At 61.0% G+C, this 20,888-nt stretch overlaps 1 protein-coding gene across 1 annotated transcript in view; it reads right to left on the reverse strand.

The window, feature by feature from the left end:
* Positions 1-107: 107 nt before the first annotated feature.
* The window catches only part of SH3GL1 (SH3 domain containing GRB2 like 1, endophilin A2), a 40,610-nt gene continuing 19,829 nt past the window's right edge, over positions 108-20,888 (reverse strand). The window contains exons 2-10 of the mRNA XM_004059772.5: positions 6,635-6,703; positions 6,216-6,288; positions 5,196-5,339; positions 3,828-3,961; positions 3,460-3,618; positions 3,111-3,214; positions 2,351-2,475; positions 2,068-2,124; positions 108-1,541 (exon numbers count right to left, since the gene is read on the reverse strand). Of these exons, the coding sequence (XP_004059820.1) occupies positions 1,345-1,541; positions 2,068-2,124; positions 2,351-2,475; positions 3,111-3,214; positions 3,460-3,618; positions 3,828-3,961; positions 5,196-5,339; positions 6,216-6,288; positions 6,635-6,703 (1,062 nt within the window). The 3' untranslated portion in view covers positions 108-1,344. The remainder of the gene's footprint in view (positions 1,542-2,067; positions 2,125-2,350; positions 2,476-3,110; positions 3,215-3,459; positions 3,619-3,827; positions 3,962-5,195; positions 5,340-6,215; positions 6,289-6,634; positions 6,704-20,888) is intronic.

Genomic DNA, 20,888 nt, shown 5'->3' on the forward strand with positions numbered 1-20,888 from the left:
CCTGGGGTGCTGGAGGGACCTCCTGGGGTGTGTGTGGCTTTGGAGCCGGCCCCTCAGGAAGGCGGTGGGTGGCAGGCCCACCCCTGCACCAAGACGAGGCAAGGGGCTGTAGAAAGAGACATTTAATACTTCTGTTTACAAAATTCAGGCGTACATTTCAGTTTGCCCTGGACCGTGCCCAAAACTCTGTGCTCAACTCTGCGCCCCTCATGTACTTCTGACGAGGGGGGTGCAGGGCAGAGCAGAGCCTGGGGTCCGGAGGCTTCACTGGACCACAGGGGGAGGGGAATGTGAATGTGGCCTGGCCCAGAGAACCCCCCATTTCATCGATTTTGGATTGGGCGATAGAGGAAGCAGATGTCTGGGCTGCCTGCCTTGGTCTAGAGGAGATGGCTGGGGCCACTTCCCACAGGGTGGAGTGGCAGCGGCTCAGCAAGGGGAGCCTGGCCACCAGGAGCTGGGACATGCGCTCACTGGAACCTTTGTGCTTGGCCCTTGGCAGTGCGGCTGTGGTCCCGTGTGAGGTGTGCTGGGGGGGGGGGGGGGGGGGTGTGGGTGGCTGGTGGTGGCAGCCTGTGCCAGAGTGACACAGGCCTCCCTGGGTTGGGATGGGGGCAGTTAAAAAGCTGAAAAGGTACTTGGCTTTCTGAGGGCGGGGCTTGGGAGGCAGGGCCCTGCAGGAGACCATGTTCTCTGTCCTCGGGCAGATCCCAGCTGGCCTCTGTCCCCGGGCTGCAAGCTGACAGCAGGCCGGGGAGGCGGTGAGGCCCTCTGCCCTGGCCTTGGGGAGAAGGAGTGCGTGTGTGAGGCGGGGGTGCATTGGCCCTGGAGTAGGGCCAGGGCCCATCACCAGCACCAGGCTGGGAGGGATTTAAAACCAGGGTCCTATCTCTGAGCCACCCCATGGGGACGCTGGATCACATCCTGTTAAGGCTGCGGGACTCGAGGGTAGGCAGTGGGCCGGGCCCCCGTCGGGTCAGGACGGAGGTGGGGGCTACCCCGGAGGAACATTAGTGTTTCTAAGAGCACCTTAGTGTTGCCCCGCCTTGGCCAGCTGGGCGAGAAGTTGGGGACCGGGGGAGGAGGCTGGCGCCATGGAGTGAGGAAGGGAGCCGTCACCGTTGGGAGTCAGCGCTAGTGTAAACAGGCATCCCCACCCACCCAGATAAGCCCCCCCCACCCAAGGGTGGGGCCCTGCTCAGGGAGTACCTCAAGGGCCGGGGCCCAGGTGGTGCCAGCAGGCTCAGACACCGCCCTGGCAGCAGGGGCTCCGTGGAATGCAGGAGACCCAGCAGGGGGTGCCGGCCAGTGTGGACGGAGGGGCGGGGCGGGGGCACGGGCAAGTCACTGCGGCAGGGGCACAAGCACCTCCACGTAGCTGAGCGGGAAGAAGCCCGACTGGCCGTCCAGCATGCCCTCGTACCAGTTCTCATCGATCTGGTTGGTCAGCGTGATGACGTCGCCCTCACGGAAGCCCAGCTCCCCGTCGTTCTCGGGCTCAAAGTCGTACAGCGCCTTGCAGCTTGGCTGGTCCAGGGGCGCTGGGGGCGGGAGCGGGCTGTGGGGCTGGGGCTGCTACGCCTCACCCCGCCCAGTCTGGGGTCTCAGACCTGCTGTGACCTGGAGCGTGTGGGTGGGCATGGGCCTCCCCTCTGCCCTGCCTGGGCCACCCCCTGCCCCTGCCACTTCTGGGGTCCGGCCTCTGCTGCCACCCAGGAGGGAGGATGGGAGAAGCTTGGTAAGTGGTCACCAAAGCTACTCCTGGGAGGTGCTGGGGACACCCAGTGCTGCTGCGGTGACAAGGAATGACCAGATGCCCTCAAGCCCTTGTAGCCACCACATAGCCTAAAGCTGGGCTAGTGCCCTTGGCAATCCCTCATTCACACTGTGAGGCTGAGACCCAGAGGGGTGGCGTCTTGCAGGCTGTGGGGCCTGTGCCCCCTACTGCTGCCCGAGCCTGGCTCCTCCCTGCTTGAGATGGGCAGAGAACAGGGCAGGAGGAGAAACACCCTCCCCGAATGGCCGAGAAGGCAGCACTGAGGTCGAGGCGGGCCTGGGAACACTCACGCATGCTCCGGCTAGGGGTCCGGATGGGCTTGTCGGAAGATCGGAAAGACGATGAAGCTAAACACAAGCAAAACGAGGAGGCTGCGGGCTCAAAACGGTCGGGCAGGGCCCCTTCTGCAGAAGGCTGGGGCCAGCCCTTCCCGTCTGCCCTGGCGGTCCAGATGGAGCAGGGCTGAGAGCTGCACCCAGGAGTCTGGCGCTCAGAGACCCAGGACAGGGCCAGCCCTTGGCCACTCCCACCCGGTGGCATTTGCCTCCGCAAGAGGGCTCCATGCCCCATTACCTGCGATCTTGGGGGCTGTGGTGCAGGGGAAACCCCCATTGGACTGCTCAGGCTCTCCAAGGTCCAAGGGCTCCCGGGGCTTGGGCTTATACTCCCGCTTAGGGCGTGAGGAAGCTTCCCGCATCCTGTGAAGGGAGAGGCGTGAGTGGACTGAGCCCGTGTCACGGCCAAGGCAGCCCCACTCTTGTATTTATGCTGCTGCCTAATGACCTGGCCTGGGACTGCAGGAAGAGGCCATCAGTGGAGTCGTGACACATGGACCCTGGGACACAGCTAGACTAGGATGTCTACCCAGAGGGCCTCCAGCCTGGACCCCCACCTTGGAGGCATCCCAGAGATTGCCAAGCAGCTGGGGCCTGCCACAGCATCTACCTACAACACCCCTAGTCGCATCCCCTGCCTCCTCCCCCCATTCCCCACCACCGCCGGCGCCCCACATGCGTCAAGGCCCCCGAAGCAGGTCTGGCCTCTGCATTCAGGGAGGGGAGCCTGGGTGTTCCTGTGGCAGCAGCAACGTGCAGCCAGGGAGGGAGTCCCCAGGGCCTGCATCGGGGCAGGGCTTGGTGTTCACTCAGAGTTCTCAGAGCCCTGGCTCCTCTGACCTCGCGGCCCCCCAGGCCTTTCCACTCAGTCCCCAGGAAGAATCCAGGATGCTGCTCTGCCATGTGCTCACCCCACAGCGAGGTGTGCCGCCCACTTGCGCCGGCAGAGGGCGCATGGCAGCCCAGACTCTGTGGAGAGACCAAGGCCCTGGGCTCACCTGCGCTTGAGCTTCTCCGCCAGCTCGTCCAGGATCTGCACGGCCTGCCGGTGGTAGTCCAGCTGTGCGTCCACCAGGGCCGAGAGCTGACTCACCTGCTCGATCTGTGGGGACAGTAGGGCTCAGGGGCTCCTGCCAGTGCCACTGTCCTGTGCCTTCCCTGACTCCCGAGGTGAAGCCACAGGACGCAAGGGGGCTGAGAGGGGACGGGACTGGGGCCCGTACCCTCCACCTCCCCTGCTGCAGCGGCCAGGTCAGTGCCGACTCTGTCCTCCAGCTCCCTTGAGGCACCACCCCAGCCTCCCAAGGGCATGGGGCTTCTCAGGATGTGACACCCCGAGCTACTCACGTCGGTCTCCAGGAGGTTGTGCATGCTGGTTTCTGCCACCTCCTTGGACTCCTCGAACTTCTCGAGCGCCTGGCGTAGCTCCTCATCGGGGATCTTGCCCTGCCGCTTCTTCTTGTAATCAAAGTCCAGGCGGCGGCCCTCCAGTTTCTTCAGGTGGTGCTGGAGACGTGGGGGACATGGGTCACACCAGTAGCGGCCAGAGGGCCGCCCCACGCATGGCTTTGACCCACTGTCCCTGCACCACCGGGGATCCTGCCTGCCTGAGACCCAGAGGGCAGTGCCGAGGCTGGAGGTGAGGGTGGCAGGAATGGGGCTGCCCCATCCGGCAGGGGGAAGGGACAGGCCCCAGGCTGGCGCAGGAGCAGCACCTGGATCTCCTTCAGGTCTTTCTCGCACAGGTTCTGGAGGGGGTCAATGAAGTTCTGCTTGACCTCGATGTCCAGGGAGTCCTTCACCTCTGCCAGGCGCTTCATGGACTCGCCGGCATCCAGCAATGCGTCACCTGTGGAGAAGTGGGGGAAGCCATCATACCGGGCCTGGGACCACTGGACTGAGACACTCCTCAGCCTTTGTTTTTGAAACAGCGCTTCACAGGCTGGAACACAGTGGCGCTGTACCAGCTCACTGCAGGCCTCAAACTGGGCTCAAGCCATGCTGGCACCTTAGCCTCCCAAGTAGCCGGGACTACAGGCGTTCACCCCCACACCTGGATCCTTTCCAACTTCTTTGAGATGAAGTCTCGCTGTTGCCCAGGCTGGAGTGCAGTGGCATGATCTCAGCTCACTGCAACCTCTGCCTCCCAGGTTCAAGCAATTCTCCTGTCTCAGCCTCCTGAGTAGGGGGGATTACAGGCGCCCGCCACCACATCCAGCTAATTTTTGTATTTTTAATAGAGACGGGGTTTCACCATATAGACCAGACTGGTCTCGAACTCCTGACCTCGTGATCCGCCCGCCTCGGCCTCCCAAAGTGTTGGGATTACAGGCGTGAGCCACCGCACCCAGTTTTTTGTTTTGTTTTGGTTTTTCATAGTCTCGGCTCACTGCAACCTCCACCTCCTGGGTTCAAGTGATTCTCCTGCCTCAGCCTCCCGAGTAGCTGGGGTTACAGGCATGCACTACCACACCCGGCTAATTGTGTGTGTGTGTGTATATATATATATATATTTTTTTTAGTAGAAGCGGGATGGGGTTTCTCCATATTGGTCTTGCTGGTCTCGAATTCCCGATCTCAGGTGATCCACCTGCCTTGGCCTCCCAAAGTGTTGGGATTACAGGCGTGAGCCACCACACTCGGCCCCATCCCAACTTCTAACAGCTCCCCACACTCTAAGCCCAGGGCCTGGAAATTGGAACTCAGGGCAAAACAAAGGATCCTAAAATCCGAATCGATGCTGGACGTTAAACCAGACCCTCCAATGCTCCTAAAAGGGCCTAGGTTTGCCCTTAACAGGTGGAAGGACAGATGCTGGGGGGTCCAGGCCCTGGGGAAGCAGCTGGCTTGAGTTGGGGAAGGTCTGGAGCTACAGGAAGGGGCCCCATCAGCTGCTGGCCAGTGCTGGATGGGTTGGTCTGTGCAGTCTCCTGCGCCTCTGCAGCTGGAAAGCTGTGGGGGCCACTGTACGTCCCCGGCACTCAGCACACGCGGGGCCTGGACCTGGGCCTGGACCTGCCCTGCCTGTGTGGAGGTGTGGCCTCCAGGGACGGCGAGCGTGGCTTCCAGAGAGCACCACTCACCAAAGTTGGACTCGCCGCCCAGCTCCTTCCCGTGGCGGATCATGCACTCGCCCAGGAGCCCCTCCGACTGCGGGTAGCCGGGGTTCTTCACCTGGCCCCGGATCTTGGACACCGTGTTGAGCATGGTCAGCTTAGCCCGCGAGGCTGGGATAGGATGGCCAGGTGGGTGTGGGCTGTGAGGCCTGCAGTCCTCTGCCCTGGCAGGCTGCAGCCCCCACATCCCCTCCCCACCCTTGCTTCCTGTGCCTGTGGACAGTCTAGGCCACACAAAGCACAGTGGAATCCCCAGAGGGTCCCTTCCCTGCTCCTGCTAGCCTCGAAGGAGCTGGCAGCGGGCGGAGAGGTGACCAAGCTCCTCAGGGGGCAACACCTCCTCCTTCCAAGGGCTGCTCCTCTTGGAACGTGGCTATGACCCCTCATCTGGGGGGTGCCAGGGAGGAGGCGCAGCAGTGATGTGCAGCGGGGGGTGGTTGAGGCCAAGGCTCCCGGGGTGGGTGATGAGCTGTGTCCCTTCCGCTGCCCGCTTGGGTCTGCTCCTGGCAGGGCCTGAGTGGACACTGCTGGGTGTGCGTCTGCCCCCTGTCCGTGGCCTCCTATGGAGCCAGCATTTGGGTTTTCCTTGGGGGAAAAGCCCATCTCTCAGCCAGGGAGACCCAGTCCCAAGCCCAAGAGGTGAAGTCCAGGCCAGGGGCACTGGGGAGGGGCGGCCAATACAAATGGATCCCACAAGTAAGCTAGGGGAGAGGCTCCCTGCCAGGACTGCTGGCTGGAAGAGGGGTTGAAGGCTGGGACGGCCCTGAGGAACCAGTCGGCATGAGAGTGAAGCCAACAGAGGGGCTGAGCTGCTGGTTGAGGTGGAAAGGCAGCATGCAGCACCAAGGATGGCCTCTGCACGCCAGGATCCAGCTGTGCCTGAAGCCCACAACCCATGAGCCTGGCGGTTCTGTCATCCCCTGCGTTCCCTCTGACACAGAGGCCAGAGGGCCTGTGGCAGGCCCTGGCAGTGGCTGGAGCACCCACCTGGGTTGGGCTGCAGGTACTCAATGGTCCTGGCCAGCACTTCTGTCACCGCCTTGCTGGTGACATCCACCTTCTGTGGAGAGAAGCAGCATATAAGACTCCACAGCCAGCGGGGGCCCAAGGCACACAAGGCCCCCGCTGCTGCACCACCTCCTGCCCTAAGAGCCCATACCAGGACCCCCCAACCCCCTCTCCATGTCTTCAGCTCAGCCCCACAGCTGCCTGCCCACGGCAGGGGAGAGAGCTGGTGTCCGTCAAGTCCAGCTGACGAGGCCCCCACACCACCCCATCTCTCCACACCTGCCGGGCCCCATCACTCCAGACCCAGGCCCATCAAGGTTGGCCGCCTCCACTATGCCCGGCAGAGGTCAGGCCCCGGCAGTGCCACCACCACACAGAGTACGCAGTTTCTTCCTCACCTTCTCCATCTCTTTGAAGTCATCATCCAGCTTGGTCCCCTCGGCCCCTCCAACCTTCTCACTGACCAGCTAGAAGACAGAAGAGGGGAAACGCTGTGAGCCCAGGGGGAGGAGGAAGAAGAGGACAGGAGGCCCTGAGCTGCCTTCCTGCCACATCGCATCCACAGCTGGAGGCAGGAGGCCAAGTGATCAGGACACACACCTCAGGCACTGCCGTGGGCACCCCAGGGCCACACGCTGCCTGCGGAGCAGGGTGGGCCTGCAGGGGGAGGGGGAAGGTGGGGGTGGCCTGCCCACCTGTGTGTGTCCCGACTGCCACTCACACTGCCACTCACATACCCACTGGGGACCCCGCCACAGTAGGCCCCATCTGGGCCACAGTGGAGTCCAGAGCCTCAGCCTGAGAACACATGGCTCAGAAGACACTGCTTCCAGAAGCGCCTACACAAACATCCCCACAGATAGCAATGTGGGGATCTGCCCCCATCCTTGAGTATGTGGGGTCTACTTAAAAAAAAGAATCCTGCCAGCTTGGCTGGGAGAGGCAACAGGAGCTGACAGTTACGAGAAGAGGTGCAGGCAGCCGGGCGGGGAGGCCGCCACTCTCCTGTGCTCTGGTGCCCGTGTCTGCAGGATGGGACAGCCCAGCCCTTGCCCGATGTGGACACTGAGTTTCACAAGGCAGTCAACACAGGCCTGGCACACCTCGGTCCTCACGGCTCTCAGCTACGGTGAAAGCGATGACAATGACAGGCACTTACAGCGTCTTTCCTCGTGTGGTGGGAAGGCAGAAGCAAGCACTGAATTCCCAAACCACTCCCTCTGACAGCGCCTGGGATGCGAAAACCAGCCCTGAAATGTCCCATGGAACGTGGCAGGAGCCCCTGAACCTCACCACCGCTGTCTGAGCACAGGCGTTGCTTTCTTCACCCCACGTATCCCATGTGTACCTGGCGCCAAGGGATGCCACACAGAGTGAGGATGGACAGTGTGAGGCCCTTCCCAGCACACAGCGCTTCATGAAGAGCCGAGTGGCTGCCAGGCCCTGCCACAAATGGAGACTCCCAGAGGGAGGCCGCCTGAGGTCACAAGCTTGGCCCTGCCCTCTGGGGGCCAAGTGTCACAGGGTGTGCCATCTCTGAAGTCATCGGCAAATTTAACATCCCAGGTCTGATCACTTGTGTGAAGACGTGCACACACGGCCTGGGCAGGAGAGCGAGGTGTTGTGTGCCGTGGGCTGGGGACTGTTGACATGGGCCATGGCCTGCGCCCCTGGTGTTCCCCAGGTCTGATTGGTGCTTGCCTGCCCCTAACTGTCACAAGACGTGGCCAAGGGATGCCATGAGTGTCCGTGTGGTGCCACATTGCGTTGGCTGTGTGGGGCTGGGGGGTGTCCAGCAGGACAGTCAAGAGTTCAGGACCCAGCCTGGGAGGAAGTGACCCAAGAGCAGGAAGTGCGGGGGCGGGAGAAGCTTGAGCCTGGGGCTCTGCCTACGCCAGGCACCTGGTGTACCCTCTAGCCCATGCCTGGAGGTCACAGCCCAAGGCACCATGAGTGCAAATGCCCCCAACCCCAAGTTCTGCAAAAGGTAGCCTGCCCGGAGTACACGGCTGGTCTTGTGTCCTGGCAACCTGCCCAAAAAGACACCAGCCCCTTTGCCAAGGAATTCCTGGCCCTCCTCCAAAGCTTGGCTCTGGAAGCCCCCACACCACGGCACTGTCCTCACCCACGCATCGGGACCCTTTCTGTCCACCTGCCTTCATGTGCGGGGTGTGCTGGGCATTCAATGAGCACAGGCCCCACAGGCCCCATGCCTCTGACCCCTGTCCCTTTCCTGCCTGTGGGTTGGTGGCTCTCAACTCAGCCACACAGCACCTTGGAAGCTTCTTAAAAATCCCCTCGTTGGCCGGGCGCGGTGACTCACGCCTGTAATCCGAGCACTTTGGGAGGCCGAGGCGGGTGGATCACAAGGTCAGGAGATCGAGACCATCCTGGCTAACACAGTGAAACCCCATCTCTACTAAAAATACAAAAAAATTAGCCGGGCGTGATGGCGGGTGCCTGTAGTCCCAGCTACTCAGGAGGCTGAGGCAGGAGAATGGCGTGAACCCGGGAGGTGGAGCTTGCAGTGAGCAGAGATCCGGCCACTGCACTCAAGCCTGGGCAACAGAGCAAGACTCCATCTTGAAAGAAGAAAGAAAAAAAAAAAATCCCCTCGTCACACCCACCGCGGGAGGGCTGACTCTGGCACAGGTGAGAGGCAGGAAATGTCCCTTGTGGGGCAGGAGAGTGGGGCTGCCCTCCATTTCTGCTGAAGGCATTAGGAGGAAGGAGCCCCCCTCCCTAGGTGTTTTTGGGGCGTTCCACTCTATTTCCTGGGACAGTTTCACTTCTTTTGATTGTGGCGAGAGGGCGTGCTCAGAGCCAGCGGCTGCCGGAGAGAGAAATGAGTGGCTGATTTGAGACTGGACTCTTCTGGGAAGCCGGGAGGAGAACTGAAGCCAGCGGGCTACGAAACCACACCTTCTGGGCGGAGGCCACCCCGGCCCCACGACCTGCCCAGGCAGGACCCAGTGTGCAGGCTGGCAGGAGTGGCTCCGTCAGGGCCCTTCCCCAGCCCCCTACCTCACATAGGGCAGGAGGAGAGGCCCTACCGGCGAGGACCACATCCTGCCTCTGAGGGGAAGGGCTGGGGACCCGCCATGGCACCAAAGACCCACCCGGCGGCCTCTGGCTCTGGCCCCGGCCCCACCTGCCCATCTCACCTGGGAATCCAGGACCCTGCCTTCCTGAGCCCCAGGATGACTTCCTGAACCCCCACAACCGCCTGACTCCTCGCACCCGACACCCGGGAGGCTGTGCCCTAACTACCCGGGTCCCTCTGCTCAGCTCCAGCCAAGTCTCTTGTGGTGACTGATGGTCCCCCACGGGCCAGGCACTGGGCAGGGGACACAACCCTGTAAGGCCCCTTCTCTCCAAGGCTTACGGGCTAGAAACCAGCACAGATGGACACAGGGATGAGCAGCCACAAGGGAAACACGGGAAAAGCAAGGCAGCCGGGCCACGTGCAGCTCCGGCCGCAAGCGCAGAAAACAAGCGTGGGCTCCTGCCCGCCGGCGCCCTACTCACTGTGGTCTCCACACCAGCGCTGCTGAGCACGGAGGGGACTGAGAGTCTGCGGCAGAGCTGGGCGCCATGGGGAGGCTCACCAGAGAGCGCCTCTGGGCTTGCTGTCAGGAGCGAGTGTTCCTAACCCTGGTGCCATCTGCCAGGCAAGAGCTGCCTGTTGTGGGGCAGCCAGCCCCAATGCCCCCGCATCAGAGACCCTGCCGGTGGGGAGGGAGGACTGAGGCCATGGTCCCAGCAGTCCATTCCTGCCGAGGGAGACTCTGCAGGCTGGCTGTAGCCCTGACTAGTGCAGTGGACTCAGCAGTGGTAATGACAGCTCCGCACTCGAGTCTATCCCATACCCACAAGGCTCGCCTCCTGTTCCCACCCCGCATGGCAGGAAATGGAGGAAAATAATGGGGCCACTCAGTAGCCAGGGACTCAACAGGGCTCAGGGGTGAGACCACCCTCCGCTGACTGAACCTGCATCAGGGTGGCAGGGTGGGTGGGAGCCCCCTCCCCACTCTCCCACAGGGCCCCACCTGGACGGGGTCAGAGTACCAGCTGCAAACCCCGAGTGACCAACCGCAGGCCCCACAAGGGCTGCCATCCTGAGAGCAGCACCAGCGCCTTCTCTCCCCATGCCTGGAACAAACAGGCCGAGCCCAAGAGGGAACAGTCTCCAAGACTCTGCCCCTGCTTCAGCTGCCAGCTGGCCTCCCACAGAGGCTGTGACATGTCCCCGCCTGGAGCAGGGAGAAGTGAGATTTGGCTAACCCTGCCAGGCGAGGACCAGGGCTGAGAAGTCACTATGGGAGAGGCCCCGGCTCAGTCAGGCCTGGCAGTGGCCTCTGGGAAGGATCCCACTGTTGCCTGCCGGACACTTCCCCAGGGTTTGGCAAGACTGGCTTGTGGTCTTTCAGATCTTTGCCCAGAGATGCCCAGCGGAGACCTGCCCACTCCATGCTCACGCATCCCACCTGCACCCGCCACCTGCATGCCTCATGCATTTTCTGCCTGACCCTGTACTCTGTCACCTGTGAGCCAGGCACCTGGGAAATGAGCAAGCTGGACACGAAGATGGGGTTTTGCCCCAGAGCATGGGACTCTTGTCCCCCTGGGAGAAGGGGGCTATTCCTTGAAGCCTGGCATTCATTAGAGTTTAGACCTTTGGCTCTCTTTGGAGGGGAGCAAGGGATGTGACACACAGAACAGAGAATACAAGGTGGAAAAATACAGAAATGAACTGTGAAGACACTGTGGACTGAGAGTCAGGACAGGGCTGCCGTAGGCAGGAGCATCCCAGGTTTTACCCAGAGGGGTGTGGGCAGCTGCCCTGTGCCCGGCAGGCACAGCTGTGGTGGCCACTTGGCAGGAGCAGGAGGAAAATTCCAAATCCTGCCGAGTGGAGCTGGCTGCTGCCGATGGGCGGCCTTGGGATTTAAACATCTCAGCGGGGAAACCTGATCCACACAGCACGGAACACAAATGCCCGTCTCAGGCTTGGTGCCCCAGCAGACAATCTGCTCTGATGAATTCACAGGGTTTTGTTTTTTTTTCTCTTTTAAAGAAGAAAGCCAGTGTGGGGGAGGGCAAGGGAGGGCTGCTGTGGCCCAGCCTGCAGGGATGCGCCACATTTGCCCGCAGAGGGGTCGGCCCCAGGGTCCTCAGGTCTCACTGGCAGTCATGCTGTGGTGCTTGGTAATTTCCAGGTTCACGGCAGAGTTCACGGGTCCTCCCTCGGCTGGGGAGCGGGTCTCTGGCTGGTGTCTGCCTGCCCGTCGGCATCGGTGGTGCTGTGGTGCTGCACGCTGTGCTACAGAGCCATCTCCATGTCCCTCCCTGCAGTCCTCCTCAGCGGAATCTGTGAGCGCGCAGACCACAGGGGCCTCGCCCAGTGCCAGGCACAGAGCGGATACATGGCAGGTGGGCACGGCTGGTCAACCACAGCGAATACCTGTGACAAGGCCTCATCTTTTTTTTTTCTTTTTAAAGAGGCAGGGGTCTCACTATGTTGCCCAGGCTGGTCTCGAACTTGGCCTCAAGCAATCCTGCCTCAGCCTTCCAAGTGCTAAAACTACAGGCATGACACAGTGTGCCTGGCCAAGGCCATATATTTACAGGACTAGGGGACAACAGCCCCAGGACAAAGCATGGGTTGGGGAGCTGGGGACCATAGGAGGGGGTCCAGGCCCAGCCACCTGCAGGACCAGGGACAGGGCAGGCAGGACACACGGAACAAGAGCCACTATTCACAGTCCCATGTGCCAGCCCCCACGCTAGGCACTCTGTGCCCGGCCCCCACCGTCACACAGGAGGAAGCTGAAGGGGACGTGGAGGAGGTGAGTGCTCAGCCCCTCCTCACAGTGGGCGCAGTTCTAACACTGCAGCTGTGTTCAAGGCCTGGTCGGCCATGGAAAGGGGCAAAGCCAGGGTAAGGCCTGCAGAAGCAGCAGAGTCCTGATCGGACCTCTGTGCAGAACAGCTGGAATGCAGGGTCGGGGTGGAGGCCCCAGGGAGGGACGCAAGGATCCCTGCGGTGTAGAAAAAGCCCTGACATGGGAAGAGGGCAGGGGCAAAGGATGTAGGGATGTATCATATCCGTGTGTCTCTGAACCCCTTTCCAACTGGAACGCCCTTCCCTGCTGGCCCAACACCTGGGAGCCGCTGCCCAACACACACGGCCACCTCCTCGAGTCCATCACAGCTTCTTTCCCATGAGTCAAAAAGTCGAAGATGCGCACAGCCTGGAGGCGGCCTGCTGCCCGGCGACACAGGAAGCCACTGGCCTTCGTGTCCCCTTTTCCATGTGTGCTCCCAGGATCCTGGCTTGCTGATGTGTCTGTCTGTCCTTGCTGGAAACCTTCAGTGGCCCCAGTGGCATGGGGACTCTCCAGACCTGAGGCCCTTGCGTGCTGACTATGAAAGCTCGCCTATCTACAGGGGCGGCGCTGGCTGCAGGCAGCTCTGAGCTTTCCTGTGACAGTAAGCGCCTGGCATGGGCGGGGTTGTGGCCCCTGGGCTCCTGGTCTGGGAGCCTGCAGAGCATCCCCAGGTGAAAAGCAGGAGTAGTCATTCCTGCACATGCGCAGGGATGAGGCCGGGAGGGGGAGGGGGAGGGAGAGGAGCAGTGGGAGGGGGGCCACAGGAGCACCACAGGTGCCAAGTGACCCTCACGGGTGCCAGGTGATCCTCATGGCCCGGCGGCGAGGAATCAGACGGCAGAAACCCACTCCCCAGCCCAAGGGAAGATGGAGGGAGCCTCTGCCTTGGGGCTGACTGGGTCATCACCCACTGTGTGTGATGCACGGAGGGAAGGGTCCCGACAGCCGGGGCTCCCCTCAGCATCTGGGAGTTCTGAGAGCCCTGGATTTGCCACTGTCCTTCGAGCCTCCAGCCTCTCAGTAGAGATCTCCCCTCCTGTCCATCAAGGCTGAATGGTTTTTAAAAAGCAGCCTTTGGGAACGGAGGCACTGAAAACAATGAATCAAGACAAAGTTTCTGAAATCATTTTCTCACGGAAACCCCAAACCAGACGCTGCCACCATGGCCAGATTAGGCACCCGGGGACAGCCACAGACCCACCTCTGTGGCGGGTCAGGGGCTCCTCTGGGAACCAAGCTCTGGCAGCAAAAGGACAGTGGCTCTGGAAGCCCCAGGCGTCCTCTCAGCCAAAGGGGCAGTCCCTTGGGACTGGGCTGGCAACCGAGATACCGGCTCTGGACTGGAACCAGAATGGGCTCTGCCTCAGACCAGGCCACAGAGGGCCCCCTGAGAGCCCGGCTTCCCCACGGCCCCCAGGCTGTGGGGACAGGCCTGCCGCAGACTTCCTGGCCAGAGGTGTGGCTCGGTGCCATGGTAGGGAAAGACAGCCAGACATTGGGGGCCATGGTGCGGCCCGGCCACCGCAGTCTAAATCGCCTTGGGGGTGCGTTTCTGCCAACTGTGGTGCTGGCCATTCATGCCGTCTCTCAGGCTGTCTTGGGCCCTGCCCTGCCTGACTCCTGGCTCTTGGAGCTGGAGAAAGGACTCTCAGATTGGCAGAGAGCGATAAATGCTTTGCTGTGTGCGCGGCAGCGAGCCGATGTCATTTGAAGTCACAGCCACTGCTCTCTTGCCTGGTACATGAAAATGAGGGGGAGAAAAAAACTTAGGCAAGAGAAATCCTCCAGATGGGCCCTGGAGGCCCCATCCAAGAGTCTGAGGCTGACACATCAGGGGAACTGGAAGCAGAGAGGGAATCAGCCACTGGAAAGAAGTCACGCAGACGAAGTGGTGACAGCCACGATAGGGAATTGCTCAGCGGTGGCCACAACAGAGTGGCAGCCAGGGGCCAGGGGCCAGGGGCCAGCTCTGTGACCATCCCCGAGAGAGAAAGGGGACAGTCAGGCCTGGTCTATGATGGTCTGGTGGCCGGACGCTCCGTGAGGGCAGCCCCAGGGCCAGAAGGACCTCTCCTGTGCTGACAGCAAAGTCACCAGCGGGTGTCCAGCCCACACTGCCCTTCTGATGAGGCCTCCAGCTCTGGCTGCTGACTTTAAACCCTAAGGAACCCTGTGCAGGGCCTGCATCCCGGAAGGCCTCCACCAGCCCGAACCTGGCCCGTTCGCCCTAGATGGGGCAATCGGCGTTTCTCCCAGGACAGCCTCCTCCCTGGCCTCCTGGCCCTCGTCTGCATTGAGAGGCTTGGCCTCTGGTCCGCATGCTGCCCTTCCCGTGCTGTGGCCTTGCAGCCCGGCCTCTCCCCTGCTGTCCCCCTTGGCTCTGGCCTGGCCCCTGGGCCCTGACTTCTGTATTTCTTCTGTGAGGGGCTTGGGAGCGTGGGGGCTGCGGGTCTGTGCCCTTAGTCCAAGTTGCAGGCCAGCCCCCAGAGCATGGGGCTGCGTCTTGCTCTCTGCCACGGCCACCCCCCGCCCCATACCAAGTCGCCCTGGGGACAACCCTCACTGGCCCGCTCATCGCCCCCACACCCTGGGCAGTGCCCGGCACTCAGGAGACACCCATGAACGTTATGCTCTTGGTCAGGGTCCTGCACCCCAGCCTCTCCCTCACGTCCCAGACGACCTGGAGCTGTGGTACAGGCCTCTGAGATGAGGGCTAGGGAATCTGAGTGCAAGGCTGTAAGCGGGGAGTGAGGGATCGGGTGGGCTTGGGTGGTCGCTCAGGGCCTTTGCCTGCAGACCCAGCCCCAGTTGCGACAAGGCTGGGAAGGCGCCTTGGCCCTGGCTGAGGGAAGGGCCTCCTCCCTGAGGTGACTCAGCAGTCCTTGGAAACGCATGCCGAGGACGCACCCTGCCTGGCCCAGCTCCACATGGGTGTGGGGGAGGCTGCGGGCTGCGCCTGGTGGCCGTATGGGGCCTAGGCTGGCCAGCGCTGCCCAATGGTGGGGGCTCCCTCACAGCCCGTCTGGCAGAAGCCATGGGCCACACGCTGTCCCAGCACATGGTGGCAGGGCGGTGACCTGGGCTCGGCTCTAATGACCGGCAGCCCTGGGGCTCCCATCACCACTACCAGTCTGCCCAGGAGGCAGCAGAGCACTGAGCCCGACCTGCTCCCCTCGGGCACATACGAGACCCACCTGCCCCTCCATGCGTGGGGGAAAAGGGGTGCCCTCTGCTGTGGAAAGCTGGGACCTACTGTCTGTGGTGCGAGGCTGACCCCACAGAGCTCCAGGACAACCCCGAGAGGAGTGGACAGAGCCAGCCGGGCCCTCCAGCCCCCACCTGGCCCAGCTGCCGCCTCTGGGCAGATGTCTCCATCTGATAAACAGGACGGCTAAGGGCCTAGGAGAGACACGTCTGGCCCAAGGCCAGACAGCAGGGGTGGCTAGGAAGGTCAAGGGATCCCCCACTGCAGGCCCCACCAACCCTGGCTCTGCCTGGAATGCAGTCGGGGCAGGTGGAAGGGGAGGGGCAACGCCCCAGAGCTGGGCGAGGAATCTGGGAGCAGGTGGGAAGCTCATGCTACCTTCCCAGGAGATGGGAGGACAGGCCTGCCAACCAGGGGGCTCAGCTATGTGGGACACACGCTCCCACCCTTGCCCTTGCACAGGGTTTCATCCAAACATGGAGATGCCAGTGAGTGCCTGGGGCTCCTCTCCCAGGAACAAACCACACCCAGAGCTCCAGCCCGAGCGAACGCATCTACATGAAAATCAGCCTCATGCATCATGCATTGTAATTTCTCATCTTGGGGACCAGGCAGGAGGGCTGTGTGACATACAACTGGTAAAATCAGTTTCCGATGAAAACTTATAAAAGGAAAAAGCCAACCCACAAACAAATGAGGCGATAAATCCCCTGAGGCTCCGCCTGGCAGGGAAGCACCAGCTCTGCAGCACTGAGCACAGGCTGGTGTTCCCACTGGGGGCAGCATGGAGGATCTGCGTCCAGGGGGCAGAGTGTGATGACATCACCCACGTGCACAGGAACGATAAGGCTTTCTTAAAAAACGATCTTTTCTCAACAGCTCCTCAAAAGGAGCTGAGGCAATGCATAGCCCTGCAGGAAGAGACTGGAAATGGTCTTGGAGAGAGAACTGCGGGGCATGGTGACAGCGGTGAGAGGCTGCAGGTGCACAGATCTCAACGAGGGGCCGTGAGTTCCCTCACTCCGAGAGCTAAGGCGTCTTGCCCGAAAGCCCAGAGCCCTTCCTGAGACACAAAAACCATCTTCACCATCTCTAAGATCCCTTCCATTTCTGAAGGACTTCCATTTCTTCGTGACTGTGGGCCACCATGGGCATGAGTCACCTGTCACCAGAGCCTGGTGTCCCTGTGCAGGTGTGCCAGGTGGGCAGAGGAGACAGGTGAAGGCACATTCCTCAGCGCCCGCTCACAGCTCTGCCCACCGTGCATTCTGTAGAGAACCTCAGCGCCCTCCTCCCTGCCGGCAGCCAGGCAGGGATTTAGGCGGTTTCTGTTTGGCCTCCAGTGCTTGCCTCTCCCGTGTCCTATCCGCCCAGACCTCAGACCTCAGAGAAGCCTCCTCCCACAGGAAGCTCTCCTGATTGATCCCCATCACTGATCTCCTCACCTTCTCCCAACACACCACTGATGCCTCCTCTCTCGTGCGCCTGCCCCTTCACACTTCATCTTACACCCCCATCTGCCTGGGCGGCCCCCCCATCCCCCCTCAGAGCTTTTGCTCTCGCTGTTCCTTCTCCCTCACTGAGCCTCCCTGGATCTTCCCATGCTGGGTCTTAGCCACCAGGGCTCTGTCCATCCAAATGTCCCCATGGCTGCATGGCTGCAAGGCTGCCCCACCCTGCCCCACCCTCCTGCTATCCTCACAGGGCCTCGCATTCCTCTTGCTTGCTTGTTTTCGGGTCCCCTGCTGTCCCGTCTCAGACACAGGAAGCACTCTCCAATGCTTAGCGCCCTAGAATGAAGGACCCCGGGCAACCTCTTGGGGGTCCTCGCCACATCCCACCCCTTGACAGCAGCTAAGCTCCGGGGGCAGCAACTCCCCGCAGTGACCCGGAAGGCAGCCAGATGATACTCCTCCCATCACCTTCCTTTTTGTGGCTCGTGGACGGTTCACCTGGGCTGACACTGATGGAGGCCTCCAGGCCCATTCCCAGCCTGGAGCTGGCTCCCTCCCCAGAGAGCTGCAAGGTTGGGAAAACTTGCAAAGAACAAAACGTGAGCTAGGCAGGCCTAGCCTGACTCACATCCTGGGGACCCAGCTACCACATTTGGGCAGTTTCTTATCCAGGAGGATGCCCGGGAACAGTGACAGTTCTGAGGTCTGGGCGGATAGGACACGGGACAGGCAAGCACTGGAGGCCAAACAGAAACCGCCTAAATCCCTGCCTGGCTGCCGGCAGGGAGGAGGGCACTGAGGTTCTCTACAGAATGTGTGGTGGGCAGAGCTGTGAGCGGGCGCTGAGGAATGTGCCTTCACCTGTCTCCTCTGCCCATCTGGCACACTTGCACAGGGACACCAGGCTCTGGTGACAGGTGAGTCATGCCCATGGTGGCCCACAGTCACGAAGACTGGTTTTCTGAGGTGTGGCTACCAAAAGCACCCAGGCCAGAAGTCATCCCGGGTGGCACGGGGCAGGGCAGGGGGTGGTGAGAGGCGGTCAGCAGCTCTGCACAGCCAGCCGCGCCTGTGCACTGGGGCCCTCTGCGAGCATTAGGTGCCAGCAGCTGTCACCTTGCAATGGCCACTCCTGCCCCCTCGCCAGGTCACGTGTACTGGCTCTGGCGCATGGGTGCCCCTGGCCGCTCGGAGGCACCGCCTGCTCCTTACACAGTGATGTCCGTGGTGGAAACCCGGGCTGGGAATCTCAGAATTGCTGACCACGGCCTCAGCACAGAGGAAGCAGGCAAATGGCCCGAGTCCCCCCACCATCTCCCCTGCAGCGAGAACACTGCAGCCTCTCCTCTCTGAAGACTCGCGTTTGGGTCCCGGGCCTGGGAGATTCTGGCGGGTGCAGCCTGCTTCCCAGGGCCCCTTCTGCCCCGCTGTGGCTCATCGTCCTTGGAGGGAGACCACTCGGGACAGGCTCTCGTCGCCAACCCACCCCAAGTTCTCTGTCCTCAAACACAAGCTTCCTGCCAGCGGGGCCGGGCACAGGGACAGGGGTGGCAGAGGCAGCACAGGGCCTGGCACCCAGGTGGCGTCAGTCACTGAGTATATGGTGAGATAATAAATACTATTTGTTGAGATAACAAATAAATAAGAAGCAGCCCTGCCCTCAGGAGCTCAGGTGTGCCAGTAACACATCATAGCAAAGGTGTGCCGTAACGCCACGAGGCAAGCAGGCTGACGTGGGATTAGGGTGCCTGGATGGGCGACACCGGGACTGGATGTGGTTCCAGCTCTGCCGTTCGGGGTTGTGACTCTGAGCAGGAACGCAAACCCCTCTGAGCCTCGGTTTTCTCAACCATCTCAGGCGTGGATGTGCTTTAGAAACTACACACCACCAGGCCAGGTGCGGTGGCTCACACCTGTAATCCCAGCACTTTGGGAAGCCGAGACGGGCAGATCACCTGAGGTCAGGAGTTTGAGACCAGCCTGACCAACAGGGAGAAACCCCATCTCTACTAAAAATACAAAAATTAGCTGGGCATGGTGGTGCATGCCTGTAATCCCAGCTACTTGGGAGGCTGAGGCAGCAGAATCGCTTGAACCCGGGAGGCGGAGGTTGTGGTGAGCTGAGATCGCGCCATTGTACTCCAGCCTGGGCAACAAGAGCGAAACTCTCTCAAAAAATAAAAATAAAAATAAAAAAGAAACCACACACCACCCTACGATCCTAGGCTACCGTGCACTGAGCAACTGAGTCCTGAGGAATGATGGGTGTGGGGCCGGCCAGGGGTTTCACCTCTGCCCCACGACACTGCCTCTGAGCCCAGTTTTTCTGGAGCAAGAGGCTTCATGCAGGCCCTTAAGAAGAAGAAGAAAAGGAACACGCCTTACCTGAGTCACACCCATCTCCAAGGGACCCTGGTGAGGCACTCACAGGACCACACACACCAGGAAAAACTGTCTACAGCTGGCTGATCGTGCACGAAATCTCATGTTGCGCCCAGAGCGCCTCCAGATCAGCCACAGAGTCAAGTCCCGGTTCCAAAATGCTCACAGCATGGGACATATTTGTCAATGGCTGTGACACAAATTCTGAGGTTCTACTGGCGGACGAGGGCGGGAGGAAAGAAGCAAAGGACCGCCGGGCTTGGTGGCTCATGCCTGTAATCCCAGCACTTTAGGAGGTCAAGGAAGCAGATCACCTGAGATTGGGAGTTCAAGACCAGCCTGGCCAACATGGTGAAACCCCAGGCATGGTAGCTCATGCCTGTAATCCCAGCTACTTGGGAGGCTGAGGCAGGAGAATTTCTTGAACCCAGCAGGTGGAGGTTGCTGTGAGCCAAGATCACACCACTGCACTCCTGCCTGGGTGACAGCATAAGATGCTGTCTCAAAAAAAAAAAAAGAAAAAAAAAATAAAGAAGCAAAGGACCAAGAGAGAAATGACTCGACTTAAAAAGAAGGTTGGTAGAAAATTCCCCACTTCCCTGACACACACCTGCTGCTGTGTCACACCCCAGGCAGCTGCCACAGCCGCTGCGCCCCCTCTCCTGTTTCCCAATCAACCTGCGTTCCTGTCTTCCTACCAGCTGGGAACTTGGCACAGCTGCCCATCCTGAACGCAACTCCTTCCCTGGGGATGTCCCGCCCTCCCTGCACCTCTGCACACCCACGCTCTTCCTGCCTTCGAGAACGTGCCGCTGTGCATGGGCGAGCCTGTGGCCGTGACTGTGACCCCTCACTGCCAGGATGGCTGCTGCTGCGACGTCAACACAAAGCATGCCGCAGCCCTGCCTTGTGCTTACTTGTATTTTGGGGGGAAAGCAGCCCTGCCCCCCAAGGCTTGCTTCTCTGTTGTCATCGCCCCAAAGGACAAGGGACTGGTGCTGCCACTTCCTGAGCTACGAGCTACGAGCAGTAAGAATATTCAAATCTCTCCCACCCTGCCATCATGGTCCGCTAGCCAGGCTCCTCCCAGGGTGGCTTCCACTTCCCTGGAAGGACTGGCCCCACGGATGCTGCCTGGGCTCAGGTTGGAGGGGAAGGACACGGCAGGGCAGACCCACGCCCCAGTGCTGGGGGCCTCCCTCCAACACCTGCCTAAGGGATGCCCAGGGCAGGGCTCTCTCTCTGCACCGGAAACTCTCCCTCTTTTCCTTGCTTCTTCCTACATCCAAATTCTGCCCATTCTTCAAAGCCATGGTCTGGAGCCATCACTGAGGTCCAAGTCAGGCTGAATGAGTATTTACCTGTGCCAGGTACAGTGGAAAAGGAAAGACGTAACCCAGGCTCGCACACACACAAGAACCTAAGGCCCTATGACAGACAGGACGCCAGCGGGGAGGGGCCGCTTCCTCCTTGTGGGGAGGGAGCCAGGGTGAGGCAGGAAGGAGGCGGCCGTGGCCGTGGGCTTTTAACGATGGGTGGGATCTGGGAGCACGCAGGAGAGAGGGCATGACATGAGCCTGCAGCAGTGAGGCTGGCTTGGAGACATGCCCAGGACAAGGTTTGGAAGTGCCCGTTTGGAAGATATGGGAGGGCGTCACGGGTGGGTATCTGGCTCCAGCTCTTGGATTGGAAAAAACGTGCGTCAAACTCAGGAATTGTC

The sequence above is a fragment of the Gorilla gorilla genome, chromosome 20 (genome assembly GCF_029281585.2).
Source record: "Gorilla gorilla gorilla isolate KB3781 chromosome 20, NHGRI_mGorGor1-v2.1_pri, whole genome shotgun sequence".
NCBI lineage: Eukaryota > Metazoa > Chordata > Mammalia > Primates > Hominidae > Gorilla > Gorilla gorilla.